At 39.2% G+C, this 25,229-nt stretch overlaps 1 protein-coding gene across 1 annotated transcript in view; it reads left to right on the top strand.

Annotated features, from left to right (window-relative positions):
• NR3C1 (nuclear receptor subfamily 3 group C member 1) overlaps nucleotides 1–24,148 on the top strand; it is a 168,716-nt gene extending 144,568 nt beyond the window's left edge. The window contains 4 exon segments of the mRNA XM_030213244.1: nucleotides 1,860–2,004; nucleotides 12,194–12,324; nucleotides 14,088–14,245; nucleotides 16,844–24,148. Coding sequence (XP_030069104.1) covers nucleotides 1,860–2,004; nucleotides 12,194–12,324; nucleotides 14,088–14,245; nucleotides 16,844–16,996 — 587 coding nt within the window. The 3' untranslated portion in view covers nucleotides 16,997–24,148.
• Nucleotides 24,149–25,229: the final 1,081 nt, after the last annotated feature.

Below are 25,229 nucleotides of genomic sequence, written 5' to 3'. Positions count from 1 at the left end.
GACATTGTGTTTATATGTGGATTTGTAATATGGATTATGTATGTTTTTAACTGTAAACCGCTTAGGATTAATTGGTGTATAAAATGTATTAAATGAATAAAAAGCACCCTTGGGATCGGACCAGATAAAAATACTCTAATAAGAGCTGTATTTTCACGAGAATACTTACAGGCAAGAATTCAGTGTAATCTTTTTCGAGCGGTACTGAGTAGCATATTTTATTATTCAGCCACACATGAATAATGGACATTGAGCTTTACTATAACAAATACAGTTACAGTTAGTTCTTTTATAGCCCCCGTTTCTCATTAATATAGTTCACAGTGGATTACAATAAGATTCTAGAGCACAGTAGTCTAGGAATTTCCATAATAATAATACAAAAAATACTTTAACCTTAAAAACAATATAACATACTAATAATAATAAGGAAAAACAAAAGGTAACCATAAATCATAAACCATAGATCGGATTATTTCTTTGTCACATAGATCTGAAACAATAATGTCTTCAGACCTTTCTTAAAGATATTTTGAAGATTGACAGGTAGAAATTTCCAAAATTTTGCAACTTGAAAAGCAAACAATTAAAAAGCTTTGTTGAGGTGATACCCTTTGGGACTTAGAAGAACAATTAAAAACAAGTTCCAAAAATTATATACATGGTTTGTTAATGTATCTAACATACAAGATTAATCATATATAGTGGATCTCGTCCAAATGTCACTTTCCATAGCAAACAGCCCAACTTAAAAAAAATATCCTCGCATCAACAGGCAAGCAGTGAATCTTAATAAAACATGGAGTAATTCTATCTGTTTTATGTAAAGAGAAGGTTAGACGTAGAGCTACATTTTGAACTGTTTGCATTTTTTTATTAGATGTTTTGGTAAACCCAAGTAGATTATATTGCAATAATAAAAGAAGCAACGTGAAATCAGAGATCAAGTGTTTGTCAGTAGGATTTAGCACTATTCATATTTGAATTTAAATAACTGCTCGGCCAAATAGAAGAGGAGGCGTGGTTAGAGCACCAGTCTTGACATCCAGAGGTGGCCGGTTCAAATCCCGCTGCTGTTCCTTGTGATCTTGGGCAAGTCACGTAACCCTCCATTGCCTCAGGAACAAAATTAGATTGTGAGCCCTCCAGGGACAGAGAAATACCCAGTGTACCTGAATGTAACTCACCTTGAGCTACTTCTGAATAAGGTGTGAGCAAAACCAACATAAATAAATAAAATATTTGGTGCTGAATCAAATGCAAATATTTGGTACAGCCCTAAATCTTTTAAGAGGTGTTTGAAAAGTCTAGGATATTTTAAATCAAGAGAATAGTGTTTTTGTCAGCATGATGGAGCAGCATGCATTCTCAGCAGCTGCCAGTTGTTCAGGGAAAAATTCATATTATAGTCTGGATGAAGTTTTTCAGCTTTTACTTGGTCAGTATACTATCCTCCTTGAACACTTCTTTGCCAGGTATGTGTGTGGCCTAGGGGCTAGGGCTGCAGACCACCAATGCAGGGGATGTGGATTTGATTCCCAGTGTGGGTCTTTCTGGTTGCTGTTTTTATCTGGGTTTAAAAAAAAGGTTTGGACAAGTTCCTGGAGGAAAAGTCCATAGTCTGTTATTGAGACAGACATGGGGAAGCAGCTGCATGAAGTGTTGCCATGATTTGGATTTCTGCCAGGTACTTGTGACCTGGCTTGGCCACTGTTTAGAAACAGGATACTGAGCTAGATGGACTATTGGTGTGATCCAGTATGGATACTCTTATGTTCTTATGGAAGCTTTCTTGCTGACCTGTAGTACTGTGTATCTAGATGGACTAACACAGCTGCCACACAACTTGTATTTTCTAGGTTTCAGAAATTTGCACCTGGATGACCAAATGACCCTATTACAGTACTCATGGATGTTTCTGATGGTGTTTGCTCTCGGCTGGCGATCTTACAAACAAGCCAATGGAAATGTGCTGTATTTTGCACCTGATCTGATCATCAGCAAGTGAGTACCCCCTTTCACCCTGTTTATGACTGTCACATGTATATTACGCAATATTTCTGAGGGCTTTAACCTGCTCCCCAGGGCAAGTGCATTTCCTCAAATAGGGGGGCTCAGCATCTCAAGAGGGGGAGGAAAGATAGCAGAAGCATTTTCAGCCCCAAATAGGGAGACCCTTCAGTGGGGAGCGAAGACTCTTTGTGTGTGGTGGGGGAGGGGGCGAGAACAGAGTGTGAAATGGTTGTAGAGGAGAGAAAGGAGGGAGAGTGGTTGAGGAAGATAGAAAGGGAAGTGGGAGAAGAAAGGACTGTTTCAGGATGTTAGGGTGAAGGATTGTGGGTGAAAGGAGGAGAATCAAAAGGCTGCACTGGTTGGTTTAGGGGTAAATGGAGTGATTAAGAGAGAGGAGACTGCACTGGATTGCTACAAAGATATGTTCTATTAGCACTGTGTCCACTATTGCTTTGGACCAGTTATCAACTATGTAATGAAGTCAATGTCTGTGTAGAATTCAACTGAAAAGTACTGCTGTGAGACCTCTGTCGTGTATTTAAAAAAAAAACATATTAATAAAATGACATAGTCAGTGGAATGGGATGGGCCACTGGGACCATGGCCTCACCAATATTTTGACCAACAGCATCCGCATTTAAAGAGCTTGAAGGTGGGACTGACTTGTTTGGGCCCCTCCAACTGAAAAGGTGTCATCCTGTCCCTGAAATAAGGTTGAAAATAGTAGATCTGACCAACTTCTGATAATGTTTTTCAATAAATGGTTGCATTAATTGAAAAAACAAATGCATATGAATTGTCAGAAGATTTATGATGTGTAAATGCTCCATTCCTCATGAAAGGAAGGAGGTGTTTATAACACTCTATATTTGAATTTTAATCCCTGGAAATGTGAGACTAGACTAATTTATAAGGATACCAACAAGTTAGCGTTATGCCATCAGGATGCCTGGGTAGAAAATACATCTTCCAAAAGGAGTTTATGCAGTCTGTGAGCAGAGGAAGGGCTAAGGGATGAGCTTGATGCTTCAATAGGGTAACAGGTAATGAGCGTTCCTCTTTAATCGCAACACTACACTGCAACTTCAGTTTTATAACTAGTAAAAATAGAGAATCCATGGACCCGATATTCAAAGTGATTTAAACGAGCAAGAGACATTTTTGGACTGTGCCCCTTTTATTCCCCCCCCCCCCCCCCCCCCCACACACACACACACACACTTAGCCAGGATAGGCCTTCCTTGTTTCTAAAGTTGCTTGTATGTATTGTATCCTATTGTAATACAATTGTGTATAAAAATAAATTAAGAAGGAAGATAAAAAAAATCACAATATCTGTTTTGATGGTTCTTGGAATACAGTACATAGGGCAAAAATAATTATACAAGCTTTTTGTTTAAAAGTCAATAAGCAGAAGGAAAAAATAAGGTGATAACTTTTTATTGGTTAATGTGACACATTTCTTGTTGGAGGGAATGTAATTCCTGAATGTAGTCAAGTCAAAACACATTTTGTTCAACAAAATGACAGGAAAATCCATGAGTAAAGCTTTGTACCTCATGTTGCAGCTAAAGATTTCTCATTTCAAAAAAGTGTGTATGCAGGTCAATATTCAGCTCAGGCATTGAATATCCTGGGCTACCGGGTTATATAACACAGTAAATGATGCACAGTCTATCCAGGCTGCCCATCAAGGTGGCCAGGTTGTAGCCATTCATGTTTAAATACAGGTTGACAATTTGCCATAGTGCCAACCACATATAGGCAGTTAAATATGTGGGAAAGTGATCAACCTAAACTTCCATTTATGAATCACATTTTCAAGTGCTTTTACTTTCTACTGTAAAGACACAGGTCATTTAACCACGACTGCATACGCCTGTGTGTGAGCGATATCCTGTTCCCGAGCTCCATCTCTTTATTTCTTCCACTTTGACCCCATAAGACTGTTGTTCTGAGAGCATAGCAGACTTGAGTGAACAGCTGTAGTATCAGCCCAGATATGAAGGAAATGGCCTCCCAGAGTGACTCTAAACTCAGAGCTTTAGGCCCCCAAAGTGTGAAGAAAAACAAATCTGGAACAGAAATTGTGTCCGGCAGCAGGGCCTTACCAGAAGGGAGAATCAAAGATATCGGGCTTCTAAAAGGGTTCTCCATCGGGCACTGCCTCAGCCTGTCTATGTCAACTCCCCCAAGGTAGTTGAAGCAAGCGCTTGCAACTGGTTCCCTGCTTCCTCTCCACTCACCTCTGTAGTATTGTTGGTGATGCATATGCCAATAGTAATTTATTTGCTGTCCCTGGCAGTATTGGAAAGGGGAAGAGCTTATGTGCATTTCCAGGATCAAGGAGACATGTTGGCCAGGTGACCACAGTTGGTTCTCTTCCTCCTGCTCCAGAACCTTGACAAGAGTTCCCAGTTAAAGTCCTTATGACGTGCAAGGACCACGCTGAGAAGATTCAGCTGGGTAGGTCTAATTCTTAGCTTTCCTCATTAGGCAATAAAGAAGAAAAGAAGGCAAGCCATCTGCAGCCACTATCGTGAACCACCCCAGATTGTGACTTTTCATAGCTCTTTCTGCATCCTGTTACTCAGTGTGTACTAGTGCTTAATAATGCATTCTGTCTACAGTAGTGTGCACTGTTGAATAATAGTGCATCCTGTTGCTCAATGATGCGCACAGTTTATGAATAGATGCACTGTTGTGCAGGAGCATGCACTGTTTCATAATAGTGAACACTGTTACTCAATGTATATTAGTGCTCAATAATGCACTCTATTTATCAATAGATGCACTGTTGTGCAGTAGTGTGCACTGTTGATGAAATTGCCCCAAAACAAATGGAAAAAAAACCCATAAAGAACCCAGGAAACTATATATTTTTTAAATTATACAGCTGATATTTTAGATGCTACCCAGCTAAGTTTAAATGCATTTTCAACCACAGCCTAGGCTATTAGCGTCAGATTAAAAATGTTCCTAAATTTAGCTGGCTCTGAAATAACTGGCTAGCTCAGTGAAAACTAGTGCTCATCAGCTAACTTTCACACCCTCATTCCCAGTCCATAACTGTTCAGCCTGAGGTCAGTTGGTAGCTTACAGAAAAACCTGAAAAGCCAGAAGTCATACTGGACGTGATTTATTATTTTTATTTTCTATAATTTGCTCTGCTGCCTTTTATTATATAATATCTAGGCGTAAAAAAAGATGACAGTATTGGATTACACAAAGAGATTTATCTACAGATATCTTCATTGTAATTTGGGGCCCTGTTTACTAAGCCACGTTATAGGCATGTTAACATTTTTAACGCACGTTAACTGAGTATGCGCCTACAATATCCCTATAGGCGCTTACACGGTTCGATAATTGTAGGCGCATTAAAAATGCTAACACAGCTTAGTAAACGGAGCCCTTGGTGGTTTCCATATGGAAAAAGCCAAATCTGCACACGCCACACTGTACCCCCTGCAGGCTCAAGTTATAGCTGCTGTTTGACCATCCCATCTAGACATTTAGGACTAGATTTCAGTAAATGGTATCCAAATTTGGGCACCAAAGAGTTTGCCGAAAATGATTTGTAGTAGTAGTAGTATTCTACAAACAATGCTCCGAGCTGGGCGATGTTTTTAGAATAGCACTTTGCACTGGGATCCACACCCAGTTTTGGGCGTGAGGATTTACACCAACTCAAACCTGCCCGAATTCTAGAATAGAGCACGCATCTGTGGTGAATTGCCCCCCTGACCTGCCCATGCCCCTTTCAGTTGTGTGCTTTTATGGAATACCGCCTTGCAAGATGCGTGCGTTAATTCAGAATGGTGTTGGCACCAATAATGGATTTAGTGCCCATTTATTGGCGCTGATTGGCTCGTTAATTAAATTGCATGCATGAATGGGATGCACGCTCTAATTTGCACTTGCAGTTTTGAAAACCATTTATAGAATTTGGGGGATAATCTATACCTTTAAGGGCTGAATAGACACATACATTATGGAGGTCACTTTAAAAGAGGTAGGCAGCATGTACTCTTGTAGAAAGGGTTAAATGGGCATTCTTGAGGGTCGCAAAATTATAGGAAACCAGCTATTTGTTGTAAGTCCATAGCATGCTAGTATTTCAAGGGGGCCTACTCGGGCTGTGATGTGGGCAAACTTTTAAAATATGTATGTCCCATTTTACAATGGAAATAACTCCTATATTTGAGAAAGTTTTCCCATCAGCATTTACACGTCCTCTGAGCAATTGTGCTTATTTCTCTGGCCTTTTAACCCACCTTTGCAAAAGGTTACACAATTGACTCCTCGTGTACATGGAAAGTTACACAAGTGGCACTTACTCATGTAAGTGCAGAGAAATGTACTTGTAACGCCTCAATGAACTGTCAAACACAGCACAGTTGAATGTGGTCATTGCCTAAAAATAGTAGAATTTAGAGTATGTTAGTGAAATAGCTGAAATCTATGCAGGAAATGAAAGTTGCCCAATTTCCTGGTCTTGTGGAGACAATGCAGTTGGTCTGTCCTTTCCATTCAGTCAGGCATTCAGACAGTTCTCTCTCATTAACCTTGCATATTATTCAAGTTACTGTTAGGCTTTCATCCTTCTCTCACACTAAGGCATAAAATTCAAGCTGTCATCACTGTTTTCTCTTCAGCAAAATTCTTACTGTTGTCACTGGTTAAGTTAAATTCACATCAGCACATAATCCTGCTCCCATCAAATGGATGACACATGAACCAGAAGGCATAAATTAGAAAAAGATCAACCTCTATGATGATAGCCTACATCTTTTTTTTTTGTTTGTTTGTTTGTTTGTTTGTTACATTTGTACCCCATGCTTTCCCTCTCATGGCAGGCTCAATGTGGTTTACATGGGGCAATGGAGGGTTAAGTGACTTGCCCAGAGTCACAAGGAGCTGCCTGTGCCTGAAGTGGGAATCAGTTCCTCAGTTCCCCAGGACCAAAGTCCACCACCCTAACCACTAGGCCGCTCCTCCACTCCAGGGCTGGAATGCTCTATCTCACATGTTGAGCTTGATTTAGTCTATAATCTATATGAATTTAAAGTTCATCCAGTTGCTTATAGATTTCATAGTGTGGTTGGCAGATTACATAGGAAAAGAAGGTAGATAAAGACCATCAGGCTCATTTTCAAAGCACTTAGCCTCCCAAAGTTCCATAGAAACCTATGGAACTTAGCCTCCCAAAGTGCTTTGAAAATATGCCTCCATATGTCCTATTCTACTATTATGTCGTCATTTGTATCCCATATTATCCTGAATAAGTTCAGGTTCAATGTGGCTTACATTCAAGAAAAAACATCAAAAATATAATAGATAATTAATTTAACATTTTAACATATTAGGACTATATTTGACTACCCCTTCCTCTGCCTTAGACTTCCTCTGTGCTTGACCCCACGAAGAACAAGGACATTTTGATGTACTACTCTTTGGCCTAACCTACTTCCCTCCATGACTGCTCAGCCTTATTGCAACTTGCTGCCATTTATGATGGAATGGGGTTTGGGGGTGGGGGCTGAAGTTGAGGCACCTTGGTCCTTCCTTCACAACTACCAGAGAACTCTGATGTTGCAGCAGGAGATCATTAGAAAGGAGCCTGCACAGCTCTGAATTCAGTCCAGATGTTGCTGTTGCATGGATTTGCTCCTTAGGATGAAGAAGAGAAAAGGAGGGGGACAGGGGCTCTGGTTGTAAATACAACTTCTCCAGGTCATGTCTGTCCAATAATTACAATTTGTATCCAGGAATCCAGCACAGATCTTCTTTGTTTTAAGTCTCATGTCAAAGCATTCTGTTCATTTTCCCTCCAACCCCTCTCCTCTGCTAAGTCTTTCACATAGTCCAGGGAGGGTATGGGCTCTTTACACCCCATCTGAATGTTTTGTATTAAGAGGTTTCCCTACTATGGCAGATCGCCCCTCCCACCACCATTTTCAGGGTTCCTGCTAAGCCCTTATTTTTTTCTGCTCCTGATTTCTCCGAACCATATAACTAAGAAAAAGTGTTCATTTGAAATATCATCTTAAAACACAAAGCTGCAACATGTTATAGTTTAGCACGATCTAAAAGCAAAATGTAATATAGATACTTGGCTGTGAAAACCTGAAAATCCGCTTGGGAAACATCCCATAAATGCATCTATATTCATTAACATGTTTGTGCTAGAATGCACTGATAGGTAGTGAAAGGCAGGGGTCCTGAAGTTTATATTTGTTAAAAAGGTTTGACTGGGAAATGCAGGTAAAATGTTTTGTCTGGATTGGATGTGCTTCTCTACTGAATGTTCTTTTCCAGACAGTTTTTTTTTTTAAAGTTTAATTTAGGCAGGGCACAGCAAACAGTAAAAAGAAGTCTGTTCTGTTGACAATCCAGGTTGCCATCTCCACTAAAGCTATTTACAGTAAACAGATTGAAGTCATTTGCTTTTCCTTGGATGAGGGAGGTCTGCCAGACATTGGTGTTTCACTTGTTGATAAGACTTTGCAATACAATTTCCTTCTTGAGAGAGATGTCATTGTGATGTGACCACAGTGTCTCCTTGAGACTGGAAAAGTACAGCTATTCCTTGTTCAATGCATTTTACTTTTGATGAGATAATAATTCATCTCCTTGCATAGCTCAGTAATCCATACAATTAAACAAAATGAATAAAAAGTAAGGCTTGTTTTTTTTGTCTTCGAACAAGGCTTCAGCGTAGGCTTTGGTAGAACTGGATGACCCATCCATACAGACCTTTTCACTTCTAGACCACCGGTTCAAATAACAGTCAAGTTAAAAGGGAAAGGAATAGAAGGGGAAAGAGCAAACCCTGACAGATGGCCATCACCCCTCTATGCAGGACATAAAGCAAGTGTAAAAAGGCAAGGCACAACGAGAGAGATTAAAAATTAGATATGTTCCCATATATAGAGTAATATTATAATATATTCAACTCTCTTGCTAAGTTCATAAAGGGCTATGGATTTGATATACCACCTTTTTGTGGTTCAACCAAAGCAGCTTTATTATTGCAATGCAGGTGTGGGCTTTGGCTTAAAGTATTGCTTTATCGGATGATAGAGCTCGTAATTTTCTGTGCAGTTGTGGCTTCTGAACTGAGAAGTTCTGCAGCTAAGGTCAGTCATAAGCAACCCACCCAACCTGCCAGCGACATTTATATTTTTATATTGTACCTTAGGAACACTGCGGAGCACCTACAAGTTTCATGCTGAACTGGGTGGAATTGACCACTAGCGTACTAACTATGGGGGTGCAGAATGGCTCAGACCAATATAAATAATACTGAGAAGCTCCCCTGTGAAAAACCTTGAAATAAGCACAAGGAGATGTGGCCAATAAGAGGGCAGCTCTTAGGGAAAGTGGTGGGATTCAATATACCGCTTTTGTCATTGCAATCAAAGCAGTTTACATATCATATGCAGGTATTTATTTTGCACCTGATGCAATGGAGGGTTTAAGTGACTTGCCCAGGGTCACAAAGAGCTGCAGTGGGAATCGAACCCAGTTTTCCTGGTTCTCAGGCCGCTGCACTAACCATTAGGCTCCTCCTGCAGTACATTTGAAAAGTACAGTATGCTCAGACACTGCTTCATTTCCCTTTTTCCTAGCAGACTGCAGCATTGCACAAGCATGTTTCCAATGCCAAAGAAGCAGGGCTTAAACCATTGGTTGACTTAGTGTAGTATCTGTGTGAACTTATGAAATATGACCATAATTAGTAAGTGGAACAGACAGCATTAATATTAACCTTGAGAAAGATGACAGGAGAAACCCTAGTAGAAGCCAACCTTGAGTAGCAAACGATGGCAGGTCCCCAGAATTGTTCCACCAGCCTCACTGGAATTGTTGATACTATGCCTGCATTTAGATGTTACTTTAGGTGTGGTTTCATTATTGGTCTTCCTTGTTTCTCTGCCAGAAGGATTTTTTTTTTTTGCCTTGCCCTGCCTCGCCGCTGGATTATGTAATTTCTTACTCAGTCCTTTTAGCATTACTGTTATTTGCATGTTCCTTAGAGAGCACACAGCTTTTGTGCTCTGCTGTTTATATTACCAGTCATGCATATAATTCTTTGAAAAATGTTTAGAGATATACCTAGAAGCAGTAACAATTTTTAAAATGGCGTCATTGGTCTCGGAATTCTGTACATATTTATATAGAGTGTGCTGTAAAAAGCGAGCCCATGAGTTTGTGTGTTCAGGCTGTGCTTTAAAAGCCTTGTTTACTGGTATCTTGCTCCAAAGAGCTGACTAAAGCTGAGTGAGTCACTAAATTGACATTGGGATGCCGACACCTTTTAACACTTTTACATCCCACACAAGCAGTTCTGGGTCTCTGATCATCAGCTCTGGTTCTCTTATGCAGAACTGCCAAAATATAACAACCCAATAAATTAATAATGAAAGATACTTCCAAAAAAATGTAATACTTTTTCTTAAATAGAAATCAATGTACTGACTACTGGAGGAGGAGCCTAATGGGTAGTGCAGTAAGCTGATAACCTGGGGAACTGGGTCCGATTCCCACTGCAGCTCCTTGTGAGTAGTGGCAGAGCTAGGTGGGGCCATGAGGGCCTGGGCCCCCCCCAAAATTTGCTCTGGTCCCCTGGTTGGTTGGTGGGGGTCTCCTCCCCTTAGAACTTGGGAACAGTTGTCCTAACTCAACTAACCTTGTTGTGGAGAGAGGCAATTGGTGGTATTATATCATTTTAATTTTAAAGCTTGGAAGGGGAGTTATGGGAGAAGGATATATTGGGAATTCTGTTGTAAGAAATGCATTGAGACTTGAACAGAAGCTAGGTACATGGAGATTCCCCCTTGTTACTTGTCCATATTCTGAAGGGCTGGTTTCTTGAGCATTTATTTATTTTTTGGGCCATTTGGTATTTCATACAGACACAGGCCAAAGTGGTAGTATTCATCTTGTCAAATTTCATTTCTTCTATTAACTTGTATTTCTGGTTCCCTGAGGTTATCAATAGAAATCAAACAAAATAAAACATGGAAAAGAAAATAAGATGATACCTTTTTTATTGGACATAACTTAATACATTTCTTGATTAGCTTTCGAAGGTTGCCCTTCGAAGGTTCCCTGAGGAAAACCAACCTGGTTGCAAAAGAATTCCATCTTATCTCTGGTGCAAAAGTGGATTTAATTTAGTTCAATTTGCCTCTGATATAACTTTACGTACAGCTTTGTAACCATGTGGTGATTTTTTGTATACTGTTTTATTTTTCCTTTCCTAAATCACAAACCTAAACCCAGCCCATAATTTTTAATCTTCCATCTACCACAGGTAGTGGGTCACAACTGGATAATATCAGAATATAAATAACTCCGTGATCTTTCACCCCAATTTTAATGAATTTTATTAAGAACATGATCAATAAACTTCACTTAATTAGGCGTTCCTGGATGGTGGGTGGGATTTGATTTCTTAGTCATGGATCTCAAATCTCTGTTGCTAACTAAACCTTCATGAATTATTCCAATACCAGCTCTCTCGTTAACCATCCACTCCTGGATAAAATGGGTTAAAGCAATAAGCAGACCTAGATTTCCAATTAGGAAAAATAGGCATTTGCTTTAGAGAGATCACGCTTGCAAAATGAAATATAACATTTCAAAAATCATCCAGTTTGATCACCTGATGGAACTTCTTGTAAAAAATGTACTAGCTGACCTCAAAGCCCGTGCTGGCTGATAAATATGAAACTTGGCAGCCAGTGTTTTAGAGGTCCTTCCCGTCAATTTTTTGAAAATTGTAGTCAAAATCTTAAAACGAATTCTGTATTCGATCGGGAGCCAATGTAGTTTTTGTAGTTTTTTTTTAAATTGGTGTAATGTGGGCTTGACAATGACCACCTGTCGGAACTCTTGCTACAGAATTCTGCGCCACTTGAAGGGCCTTTAGTTGATTTTCTTTAATAAACTAAGTAACAACCCATTACAGTAATCGAAATGGGGAAAAATAATACTTTGCACCACCATTCAAAAGTTATATGGTTTTAAAATATCTTGTAACCTTCTGACTACCCTAAGCTTAAAAAAACCCATCTTTTATGATTTTCTCAACCTGGAGCTTCTTGCCCTATTGTCCTTTGTCTATGTGATTTAATTTTAATCCCATAATTTTCATTTATAATATCCCCAGGGATAGAATGCATCTACCATACATGGAGGAGAATTGTCAAGAAATGCTGAAGATTGCCAGCGAACTTGCCCGTCTCCAAGTTTCAGATGAGGAATATCTGTGCATGAAGACTTTGATGCTCCTCTGTACAAGTAGGTAGACAGACACGTCATTGACAAATCGCTCATCTTTGCATGCTTTGATGTGAGTTTCTTTCGTTCATCTCATCCTTTCCCTTGTTGTGGTAATTGTGGGTTCCACAGTGGTATATAAATTTCTTCTAATAACAGAAAAGAAAAAAAAGATGCAATCTTCAGCTCCTCATTTCAAATGGAAGATCCAGTTGAATTAATTTATTTAGCTGTAGCTTTTCCTTTTTTAATAATACCTCAAGGCAAGTTACCTTCAGTGCAGTAGGTATTTTCTATGTCCCCAGAAGGCTTACAGTCTAAGGTCCTACATTAATTACAGTTGAGAGACAATTAAGTGGCCTCAACCCTTTAGTGAAGCGAGGCTACGTGTTGAAACACGTATGACTTTTAAAGCCCTATATGGCCAATCACCAGATTATCTAATACAAGTAATACAATCAATCAAATCAATCACTGTCCTAATGAATGTGGAGTTTTTCATAACGTACTTTTGGGTACGAAAAACTCCACGTTCATTAGAACAATGATCGCTTACTTCAATAAACACAAATACAGTTTTCTTATTTGTGTCACAGACAACTTTTCTGTTTTCAAAATATCTAGATTAATGACAAGTGTTTTGATATTTTGCCGTATATATGGTCTACTAGATGTAGTCTTTTCCTTATGATATGTTGTATTTCTCCCAGTTGTCTTTACTGTTATAATGAAAAGACCAGTAAATACAACATATCATAAGGAAAAGACTACATCTAGTAGACCATATATACGGCAAAATATCAAAACACTTGTCATTAATCTAGATATTTTGAAAACAGAAAAGTTGTCTGTGACAAAAATAAGAAAACTGTATTTGTGTCTGCTTTGGGGGATAAAGTGGATAAGAAATACCTGGGATTAGGAGATGAAAATAACCTGCAACAGGGTAAGAGTAATAAGAAGCTGAATAGGAGCAACATGGCTGCAGTAGAAAGGGTTCTCTTACCAGCCCATCTGATGGAGCCATATGGTGCAATCCCCATTGCAACACGTTTGAATTTTTTAAATCACTTATTTGTGTAAGGAGGTCACCCATCCATTCGGTGAGATCCATCTTCAAGAGAAGTCCATATTGGCAAGAAGATTCTACAACAGATAAATTCTAGTTTTCTGGACAGTAGCATAATATTTATTCAAACGTTGCGCTGTTTGTTGAGACTGATGAGGAATGATTTCACCATATGGACTGTCAGTGACTTTTACATCGATATTCTGGTCATATTTATATTTTTTTCTGCGATTATTTTACCGGTCACAAGTATTAGATTTTAATATGAATATGCATGAGAGAAATTTGCACGCACTGCCTCCATTATGTGCAGATCTCTCATGCATATTCATTGGTGGATATCTTGAAAACCATAACGGCGTGGTTGTGTCTCAAGGACTGACTTGAGAACCTCCCGTCTAGGGTGTCAGTTGCCTTCTAGTGTATTTGCCACAGATAGAAGGTCAGGGCTTCCCAAACCTGTCACGGTAACTCCACAACCAGTTATTTTCAAGAAATGTGCTATGAGATAAATTTGTATATATTAGAGATCCAGTATGTGCAGGTTTGTCTTATTCATGTTTGTGAGCCTCCTGGCAAACCTGTCCTGGCTGTGGGGTCACCAGGACAGGTTTGGAAATGGATTTTCTGAAAGGCAAACTTTGTAAATGCATAAACAGTGCGACAACACAATCTCCTGTCTGTAGCCTTCTAACAATGATTTATAACATTCCAGTTCCAAAGGAAGGTCTGAAAAGCCAGGCACTGTTTGACGAAATCCGTATGACATACATCAAAGAGCTAGGAAAAGCCATAGTGAAGAGAGAAGGGAACTCCAGTCAGAACTGGCAGCGCTTTTATCAACTGACAAAACTTATGGATTCAATGCATGAGGTACGTTTCCCAGTGCAACATGGTCATCTGTGCTTGCAAATATTGGCTTGCTTTCTGGCTTCCTCGTACTGCCATAAATGTTGTTCATATAACCGGTGCAGGTTCTCATGGGCAGTTCTTGAATCATCTGTAAGATGCTCGCAATATAAACTTCTGCATCATAAGAATATACAAAATAACCATACTGGGTCAGACCGATGGTCCATCTAGTTCAGTATCCTGCTTCCAACAGTGGCCAATCCAGGTCACAAGTACCTGGCAGAATTCCAAAGGGATAAATACCGACTTCCCTATGTCTACCTTAATAGCAGTTTGTGGACTTTTCCTCCAGGATCTTGTCCAAACCTTTTTTTAAACCCAAATACACTAATTGCCTTTTCCACATCCCCTGGCAGCAAGTTCCAAAGTTGAACTATTTATTAAGTAAAAAATATATATTTTCTCATATTTATTTTTAAAAGTATTACCATGCAGCTTCATGGGAGTGTCCCCTCATATTTGTACATTTTGAAAGAGTAAAGAATTTCATGTTTACCCGTTCTGGTCCATTTGATATATGTAAACCTCTATCATATTTCCCCTCGACCGTCTCCTCTCCATTCTGAAGAGCCATGACCCTTCCTTTGTGAGAAACACACTCCAGAGAAGAATTCAATTCTCATAATTCCCTTTAAAAAAATAAATACATAAAACCTGCACTTGATGTGAAACTCCAGTAGGAAACTGTTGGTGATTTCTTTTTTTATTGAGAAAAGATTATAAGAATTGCAAAAAAATGTTTTCCTGCTAACTTGACATTGACATTGATTCTGACACTAATTGTTCTTCAAAATATGTACACTTAGTTGGGCTTGGACAAATTCCTAGAGGGAAGATCTATAAACAGTAATTAGGCTGATAAACTTGGGAAAGCCACTGTTTATCTTCAGGAGCAACAAAGAATTGATCTAGCACTTTCTAGTGCCTTGCACGGGCCGCTGCTAGACAGAATGCTGAGCTCATTGGACCTTTGGTCTGATCCAGCACGGCAGGCCTTATGTTCTTAACAGTTATGAACTGGATGTCATGAAGGAGTCAGACATATGCAAACCAAATGCTTCATTCTATTCCAGTGACTTGACTTAGCAGCAAGTAGACCCTTTGTAAGACCAGCATGTGACTTGTACAATTGCCTTTGGCACATTTCCTCCATAATAAGAGGTTTCCTGAGTTCTGTGTTCTCTGCTCAGCTGACATCAGCCCATATCCTGTATGATTTCACACAAGACCAAGGGAGGCTGGGAAGATTTTTTGTTTTAGAAAGCTTGTTTCCTGCTGGGGAGAGTAGCGATGCATACTTGTTTCCTGGATCTGTTATGATGCCACAGTAAATGCTCAATCTGTCATTACAACAAATACTTTTAACTAAGGTCAGATCACAAATGTACATTCATAGTAATATATAAAACAAACTAAAACCACAATAATATCTTTTACATACAATAAAAACAAACAAAAGTATAAAGCTACTACTGTAAATATAATACATAAACTAAAACCACAGTACTATAATAAAAACAAAATAGCAAAAAGAACACAACTGCTTTTACTGTAGATATAATAAATAAAACAAACTAAAACCGCAGTATTATACACAATAAAAAACAAAACAACGAAAGAACACAACTGCTCCTGTACAGAAATGTCCATCTCCTGCTCCATGTTGCTTGCCCTTGTATATCACATTTTCTTCAAACACTCCTTAACACACATTTGAAAAACCGTAACCCTTCAGGTATCTCTTAAATGCTACAGTAGGTGAATGAAGTTCAAGAAAATTGGTAATATATTTTGCAATTTTTTCAGTAAAACTTGTTCATAATTTTACTATAGCAATGGGTTTTATTTGTTTTATTTTCATTTATTTGGTCGTAGCTCACACCTTTTCATCGGTAGTTGAAGGAGATTTGAATTCAGATACAGGAAGAATTTACTAAAAAATTACTACAGACAGAAATTGCAAAAATAAAAAAATGTTGCTTTTTGCCATTTCTTTTTGCAAAAGTATTTAGGGGCTTATTTACTCTCTTGTGTTAAGATTTCAGAATCACCATGGACAGATTTAATATGCAGTAACTGGAAAGCTTCAGTGTTTACTGTTGGGAGCGCTTCCCAACAATTTGCTATTCAGCTAACGCAGAGAAAAGTTCTTTGCCACTCTTTAACTGTAAGAAGTTAGCTGCACCTATTCTGGTGATGCCAGCTTCACCGTATTGCCTGCTGTCTTAACTGTTCAGAGCACAGTAAGGTCCTCTGTATTAGCTGTAATGTGCATCCCTCCCCCCCCCCCCCCCCCCCAATAAATTAGTGCAACCTAACATCTAAGGAGCTGTGTTAACTATTAGTATGGCACCCCTATTAGCTGCTCATCATGCACTGTCTGCTGTATTAACAGCTAACACAGCCCTTTAGTAGGGAAGAACTGGGATACAACACAATGTTGAATTTAATCGATGCAACTGAAGTTACCTCAACTGTTCTGCTTTATTTATATACTGATTGTCTGCAGTTTTTTCTTGTTACTTAGTTTCTGTTTTGCTTTTGCTCTTCCTCCCCCAGGTTGTTGAAAACCTCCTGAGCTTTTGCTTCCATTCATTTTTGGATAAATCGATGAGCATCGAGTTCCCAGAGATGTTGTCAGAAATCATCAGCAATCAGATACCAAAATACTCCTCTGGAAATATCAAAAAACTCCTATTTCATCAGAAGTGACTGCCTTATTAAAAAACAAAAAAAGTTGCCTTAAGGAATTTAAAAAAAAAAAATCTTGACACAGATTTTATTATACAGACTTTAAGACTTGCTGATTTTCGTCCTTGCAATGGTGTTTTTTGTTTTTTGTTTTTAAATTATGCACTACATGTGGTTTACAGAGGGCCAACAGTTGGGCTACTGGAGAAGAAGACGTCGTGGTCAGCATTACTGGTCAAGAGAAGGAAGAGTGATGCATAAAAATCGGAGTTACCATTAGAAACATTCTGTTAGTAATTTTTAAAAAAAATTTCAGTTTGCCAGATAAAAATTTGTCACTTTTTTTGTATAGATGAGATGTTTGGTTCATGCATGTAATCTAAAGGAAGTTTACAAGTGTATATTGGAAAAGGGAAGTCGTGCCTTTTTTAAGCTATTACTCTGATTTTACCAGTTTCCTTTCAGATTTATACTGTCAGCTGTCTTGCTCATTGATTCTTACACATTTTTTTGTATTACTTTCAGATGCTTGTTGTACAGTTCTCTTGTTTTGTTTTGCTCTGTTTTTTTTGTTGTTCAGGGGAGAATGGGGAGAGGTTGTCGTCTATTTAAGGCTCCTTTTACTAAGGTGCGCTAACAGATTTAGCACACGCTAAATGCTGAGACACACATATGAATAAAATGAGCTTCTTGTGAGAGTCTGCCGAAGCAGAGGAACACTGAAATCCCACGAAAGCAAACAGACAAACAAGAGAAGTGGGAAGTAGAGCACGCTGCCAGGAAGAGCGCGGAGACTTCTAATGATGATACAATGTTTATTTCAGAGACTCGACACAGACCTGTGTTTCGGTGGTAAGCCTGCTTCAGGATCTTCATATCAATATATGTGAATGTCAAATGGTTAATCTTGAACTAGTAAAATGAGTAAAAACACTGGTCTTGAAAAAGACCTTTATCAAGCAAACGCAATGAAAGTTCCAGCTAGTTATCTATTAACCATTTGACATTCACATATATTTATATTAAGACTCCTGAAGTAAGCTCACCTCTGAAACACAGGTCTGTGTCGAGTCTCTGAAATAAACATTGTATCATCATTAGAAGTCTCCGCGTTCTTCCTGGCAGCCTGGTCTGCTTCCCACTTTTAGAATGAGCTTCTTAGCATTTTGTTAGTGCACCTTTAGTAAAAAGAGCCCATAATTTTTTATATAAGCTCTTCGCTTTCCTTAAAGTCCTTACAAAAAAACACAAATCTTTGTCCTCAGTATGGAAATGGGTCGGATTTTCTGACCTGATTTCTTTATCTCTTTTTTTTTTTTTTTTTATTGTTGTCCATCAGTCACAGAAAGATAGGCTTACCAGCACTTTTAGCTGTCGCCCCAAATTCAGATCCAGTGCACAGTACCAGAATTCCCTCTTTCAGCTTGCTTTGAGGTAAAATCATGCAGATATATACCACATCTACATCAGCTCAGGGTCGGACCGGAGACCAGCCCATAATTTTTCTTCTGGTTGCCAGAAGCTGTTGCACAGTCTACGATGAGTATATCTGCAGGGAAGGAGAAAGGTAGTGGTTGTGCCAAGAGTTGTCCAGAAGTACCTCAGATTTGTGTTTAAACTGGGTCTCCTGTGGTGAGTCACTGTAGGGGAATGCAAAGCTGGTAATGGAGTTTGAGGAGTTGATATCAACTGATGCTCATAACAGTTACCGAATGACAATGCTAGTCCAGGCGTAGGCATCAACGTGTCAAACTTATTGTGTGTGGGGGGGGGGGGGGGCAATCACAATACAAATGACCTCTCTGGACACAGTGAAGGAGCTAGCCCAATATTGGGAGTGTTCAACCCCCACAGAGCTGGCTCCTATGAGTCTGGGAAAGGCCAAGCGCAAAACAGTAAATCAAGCATAGACAGGGTAAAAGTCATTAAGCAATGTCATGGCGCACCTTAAAAAGAAAGGAAATGCCATATAGCCCAACTTGATTCCATCACTATCAGTAGGGTTCATTGGAAACCCTCATTACCCAAGCTGGGTTTCTACATTTTTTTATGAGTTAAGTGGAGGCTTTTTCCCAGTTTTCTGTCTTTGTGGTCTCTGCTATACCTCTGTCCCCAGCAAGTATGCTCACTAAGCTCAGGGGACCCTCCTCAACCCTCGAGCTGGAAGGGCATCGCCTCCGAGGTGCATCTGTGCAGCTCATTGGCCGGCAGGGGCCACCAGCATAGCAACAGCTGTTTTCATCCCCTCCCTTTCTTCCTCAGCTTGTGTGAACCCCCTTCATAATGTTCCCAAGCCTGGAAAACGCAGTAGATGTACCATCACACACAGTATAGCCTAAGCCATAGGGCTGGATGCTTTTTGTAACACCAAATACACTTGACTTTAATCACTGGAGGTCCATTTTAAAACATTAGCCATAACTTGCATACAAAAACCTTTGTTAAAAAGGAAAAAAAAAGTTCCTTTTATTCGTTCCTCAGGAAGCTTTAAGGAAATATTTGTGTGCATAGCTGAAAAGACAGTATTATATTATGATTCCAGGTACCAAAATACTTTTCTTCACATGGCAGTGGTCAAAAGGGCCCTGTACATAGTATCCATGAAAGGATGTTATACTGAGGCATTTACTGTAAAACAATCTTTTATCGAAAATCTCTAATGTTTATGCAAAGAGTAAGACAACTTGACTTCGTGCAGTAAAACTCACTGCCTGAGAATTTCGGGCTTCGGTTAGGCACCGTTTTTCACCACGCCATGCTTTTGATTGTTTCACAGTCTTTCCCAAAGCATCAAAGATCTCAACTGAGATTTTGATGGCGCGATTGTCAGATTTCTCTCTGTTGTGCTCTTTGGAAGCCTTTTTCTAACGTGTGGGGGGGGGGGGGGGGGGGAGCGTGTGGTCACCAGTCTGCACACAGCCATAGTAACTGTTACTGTGCCAGCATGATGGCACGTGCTAATTCATGTGTTAAATGCATGGAAAGGGCACGGACTGCATCTTGCTGTTTAGCAAAAGGTAACTTCCCACATTCTACCTGTCACTGTTTCAGATAGCAAACATGCACGTACTGGATTAGATTCAGTAAATGGTGCTCCGAGTTGCACGCTATTTATAGAACAGCACCGAATTCCGCACCAAAATTTGAGCAGAAAGATTTACACCAGGGGTGTCTAACCTCGGTCCTCGAGGGCCACAATCCAGCCACTGAATATGTGTGAGATCCATTTTTCATGCATTGCCTCCACTGTATGCAAATAGATCTCATGCATATTTATTGTGGAAAACCTGGCCAGCCCCTGCCCCCTTTTGAGCCGCACGCTAAAAGATTTGCATGGAGGTCTTTATAGAATAGCGCTGAGCTAGATGCGCGAGCAAATCCAAATTGCTAATTAGCACTAGTAATTGCACCCAATTATTGGTACTAAGTGGATCGTTGGCCAATTTCGTTGTGCACGCATCTCAGAATGGCACGCAGCTTTGCATGCGTAAATTTGCATGCCATTTATAGAATCTGGGGAACCGCAACCTAAGTAAGAAGGCAGTAAGTGCATCTTTGTTCTCTGTAAGTACCATGTGGTAGTGATTTTCCTGTACAGTAACTGTATGAGAAGTTGTGGGATCACCTTGACTGACAGTTCACATACTGCTCTTTCGTAAAAGGTTCCCCTTTTATTTTATTTTCTGTCTATAGAAGCTGTATCCCTTCATATCAGTTACTGCTGTGCCAAATGTTAACCATAGGTATTCTGAATTTTGCCTTGTCAAAGGTACAGCAACATATTTTAAACAATTCCAAAGCTATAGTAGCCCTTTCCCATGTGCACCAGACACTATCTGAGCATTTTTTGTAGCAGAAAGCTTAATGTTGACACTCTAAAATGTTAATTTTGCTTTAAAACGAGCAGGTTTTTCATTCAAAATTAATTAAAAACATCCCAAAAAAATGTAATTCTTTTTGGCAGAGATTTGGTAAAATGTGAAACTTTTAATATATTTTTGTATTTAGTTATAGTTAAAAATAATAATTATATCTTAATGATGTATTTAAAAATCTGCAAAGGAAGTGGAAGGGCTACTGCAGCTTGAAACACAGAGTAATTAAATAACTGATTGTAAAAATAGCTTTGTATAGTGTATAATAAGAGATTTTTAGATTAAAAAAAAAAGAGTTGTTTTGTTATTAAGAAACCTTTTTTATGGGTTGTTTTCTGTCACAATCACCAGAATGTTAAAGAGGTAACCAACCTGAATGTGTTTTTTACTGAAAACACTTTACCACCAAGAAGGCACTTTATGGAACAAAGGAGTTATGGCAGGTCTATTAGTGGGGATTTGTCTGAGCATGAATTCACCTGATTCTTTTGTCGTTTTTGCATATTAATGCCTGGGCGAGAATGTAATGTTGCATCTTCAGTGCACACCTGCATATATGTTCACACTCCCCGCGTATTCTGTTCGAGAATGGACAAGTGCGTGTCAGCGCCTGCAGGGGGAGGGTTAAAAAATGACAGCCCAAAAGAAAAGCATGTGTGGATGGTATGACCTGGAGAGAGTGCAGTCTGTGTGTGTGTCATGTGCACCATCGGACATTTGGGATTACTTTCACACACAGCCTCACAATTATTTCAAACTGTTCGGCAATAATATGTTACAGGTACCAGCAATATGTACATACAGAACCTCCATTCTGAGGTTATTCACAAAACACTATAACTCTCCTCCCATACAGAGCAACACTTTGTTTCCAGAAGAAACGGGGAACAAAAGAAATGGGTTAGGTTTGTTTGGGGGTTTTTGAATGTTCCGATAAATTGCTACTTTGGAGTAAAGTATCATTGCTTTCAAAAATAAAATGTAATTATTCTATTTTCTCCTTGCATTGTCTGTAAAGTTATGTACATTTTGTAAAGGCTAAGCTAATCTTCTTAAGAGCAGGAAATATTGTAACCATAATTTTGCAACCCCACGGAATGGAACTATTTATGCTGCCTGTTAAGAGAACTATCTTAAAGAGTAACTGTGTTTGCTTGAAAAATAAAATAAAATAGCGAGCCATACCTGTAAAGTAACTGCAGGGAAAAAAAGTGCTTTTTTTTTTTTTTTTTACATTTTCTTTTAAGAGAAATGTAAGGAATCTCTTTCTACTTCTCTCTGACTTTTCTCTTAATCCCAAAAACCTCCTCTTCAATTTTCCAGTGGGAAATTCTTGCAAATGAAAGTATAATGTACCAGGGTAAAGGATGGGCAACATGCTTTTTTAAAAGAGGCTCTAATATTTATTTTTTAGTTTTCCAATGGTAGTTCAAGGTGAATTACATTGAGTTATAGTAGGCATTTCTCTGTCCGCAGAGGGGTCCCAGTCTAAGGGGTCTTTTTAATAAAGATTATTTCATGTTATACCTATGGGCCTTGTTGCAGACAACATGTGCTAATGTTTAGTAGAAGGGGATCCCGAGTTTGCACCTGAGGCAGCTGAGGGTTAAGTGACTTGCCCAAGGCCACAAGGAGTATCTGTGAGATTCAAACCTTGGTCTCTCTGATTCACAGCCTGCTGCTCGAACCACTAGGCCATTCCATTCAGAAGCGTATTTTTCCATAAAAAGCAAACATTAGTAGAACCTTGCATTAAAAGCCTTTATCCTATCACAGTTCTTCATTAAGAAATGGGGATATATTGGTTCTTCTTAGGATGTTTATGTAGCACTTATAGACTGAACCAGCAGAGGGAGACATTTTTGATACCACATGTGGACAAATATTATAAAGTTGTTGTCGTTTTTTTTTAATCCCAGTGACTTGATATTCATATACAGATGAGCTGCCAGAGTTATTGGTTTATTTGACGGGGAGAGAACCTCACCTGGAGCTAAAATAAGCTTTGTACAGTTAAGACATTAAAGTGGGGTAGTGGGCATGTGGTTATAATGTGTAAAGAGCAGAATATCGCTGCTAAGCTGTTAGCCTTTTGGGAAAGGAAACTGGAGTTTTCTCTACCTCTGTGAGTGAGTGAAGCAGCCTAGCAGGGCTAATTGCACTCAGTGCCTTATGGTGTAGTTAGTAAGTCAGCTTTCCTGAAGCAGGTAGCAGGAATGAAGCACCAGTGATGTGTAGCTATATGGGTAGTTCATCGGGTGATCGCTCCCTGGTTTCTCATCTTAATAATGATGTTTGTGAAATGGAAATGTCAAGGCAATGAAGAGCTTCTCCTCCTCCTCCTCCTCCTCCTCCCCCCCCCCCCTCCCTTTTACCACAGTTAGGTTAACTGATAAGTGATCTCCTTGAAGGAATCTATTCTCGTATATCCAAATAATCTCATGTTTTGGAATTGCTTTGGCAGGTAGAAACAGGGTAAGGGATACCTGCAGGTGCTGAAGAAGTGTCCAACACAAACCTAAACTCATTGTCCTGTTCTGTAAAAGCTGTTCTCCAATTGATGCCCATAGTAAGAATCGTTAACAAATAGTGCCTTTAGCATAAATCACCTTTCTATTAAAAACTGCTGGACATGGTAAAGAATCTGAGTAAAATAAATGTTTCTGAGGATTCAGACTTTGGCATTTTCCCAGGACTGAGTAAATGTTATTTTGGCCTGTCCAGTTCATGGTATGTTAAGCCCAAGGAATTAGAGCCTCTTGGAGAAAAGGAATTGTGTGCCCAAGACCAGGCTTTATTTTCTGCTAATCAAAGGCTTTGTGTATAAAAATATCTCCAAACAATCTGCTAACTGCATAGATTCAACAGTTTGTCAATATTCTATTTTGTATATTAAACTAAAAAAATAATAAAGGTATATAGCAGAGGGACAGATCCTATATTATACTGGCATATGGCATTATTGGAAAAAAAAAAAAAAAGCAAAGCTTTTTCATTATTTTTTATCACAGTAATTTTAAACCCTGTAAAATACAATTAAAATATGTGACTCCTGTTTAAAAAAAATGCAAAAAGTTGTAGTTTTTTATTCATCCTGATCAAAGAATTCTGTAGTAATGATGTCTTTTCACTTACGCTGTAAAATGTCACTGTAGAGTCTTCTATGGAGCTGTTTTAACATTTGAAATGTTCCAGTACAGCAAAGCCTCATCTGTACAGAAGTTGCAGTGAAAATGATCTTTTCACGGCAACACCGACTAATAGGCAGAAATCACATAATAAAAATCTGCTTTTTTCATTCCGTGCCTCCCTGTTGGTTTGTGGTGGTTTGGTCAGTTGATGCTCGGGGGGGGAGGGGGGGGGGGGTTGGTTGAAGGCCTATAAAATTATATTGATGGGGGGTTTTTTTCCTTTCAATGATCCACAATTGCTTTTCTCTTCTGTAATGGAAATGTTTCCTCTCACTGGAGTGGGGGTAAAACATGAAACATTTTTATAGCGTAGGAGGAGAACCCTCACAGATTTGATGGGTGAGTTATAGTTTTGGAGTAGAAAACTATTAAGATGAATGTCTAGTTCTCCTACACTAGTAAATACAGTGGATGAAGATCACTGAAAGTACCTGCCAGAAACAGATCTGCTTCAGATTTCTCTGTGATGCAAAGGCGTGCAATGATTTTCCACTAGGGAAGCAGCTGAGCCCTTTTGTGGACTGGTCCATTCTTTGGTTGTACAGACTTTGTAATCTGTGGGATGTTTACAAAGGGGTCCTTTTACTAAGCCCCTAAGCATCTACGCATGCCAAAATGGAGTTACTGCGTGGCTTTTGCGGTAATTTCATTTTTGGCACATGTCTGAAAAATATTTTTTATTTTCGGGCATGCATAACAGACATGCGTTGAGTGGCATTTTGCGCGCGTAGGTCATTACCACCCGGTTATCGTGTGAGTTTTTACCGCTAGGTCAATGGCTGGTGGTATGGTCTCAGACCCAAAATGGACATGTGGCAATTTTCATTTTGCTGCACATCCATTTTTGGCAAAAAATTTTAAAAAGGCCTTTTTTTTTTACAGGCGTGCTAAAAAAAATGGATCGGTGCACGCCCAAAACCCATGCCTACATTACCGCAAGCCATTTTTCAGCGCACCTTTGTAAAATGACCCCTACGTTTTTTTGTACATTAAGCACAAAATGTACTTCAGTGACTGCTGTTGGTGGCGTACTCTTAATTGCATAGTAAAATGCATCACACTTACTACTATAAATCACTTCTATAGCGCTACCAGTCATGAAGAAGACAATCCCTGCTCAAAAGAGCTTACAATCTAAATCTTTGGTTGTACAGACTTTGTAATCTGTGGGATGTTTACAAAGGGGTC

The sequence above is a fragment of the Microcaecilia unicolor genome, chromosome 8, assembly GCF_901765095.1.
Source record: "Microcaecilia unicolor chromosome 8, aMicUni1.1, whole genome shotgun sequence".
Lineage (NCBI taxonomy): Eukaryota > Metazoa > Chordata > Amphibia > Gymnophiona > Siphonopidae > Microcaecilia > Microcaecilia unicolor.
Note: the sequence above shows the minus strand (reverse complement) of the source record. Positions and strands in the feature narration are given on the sequence as shown.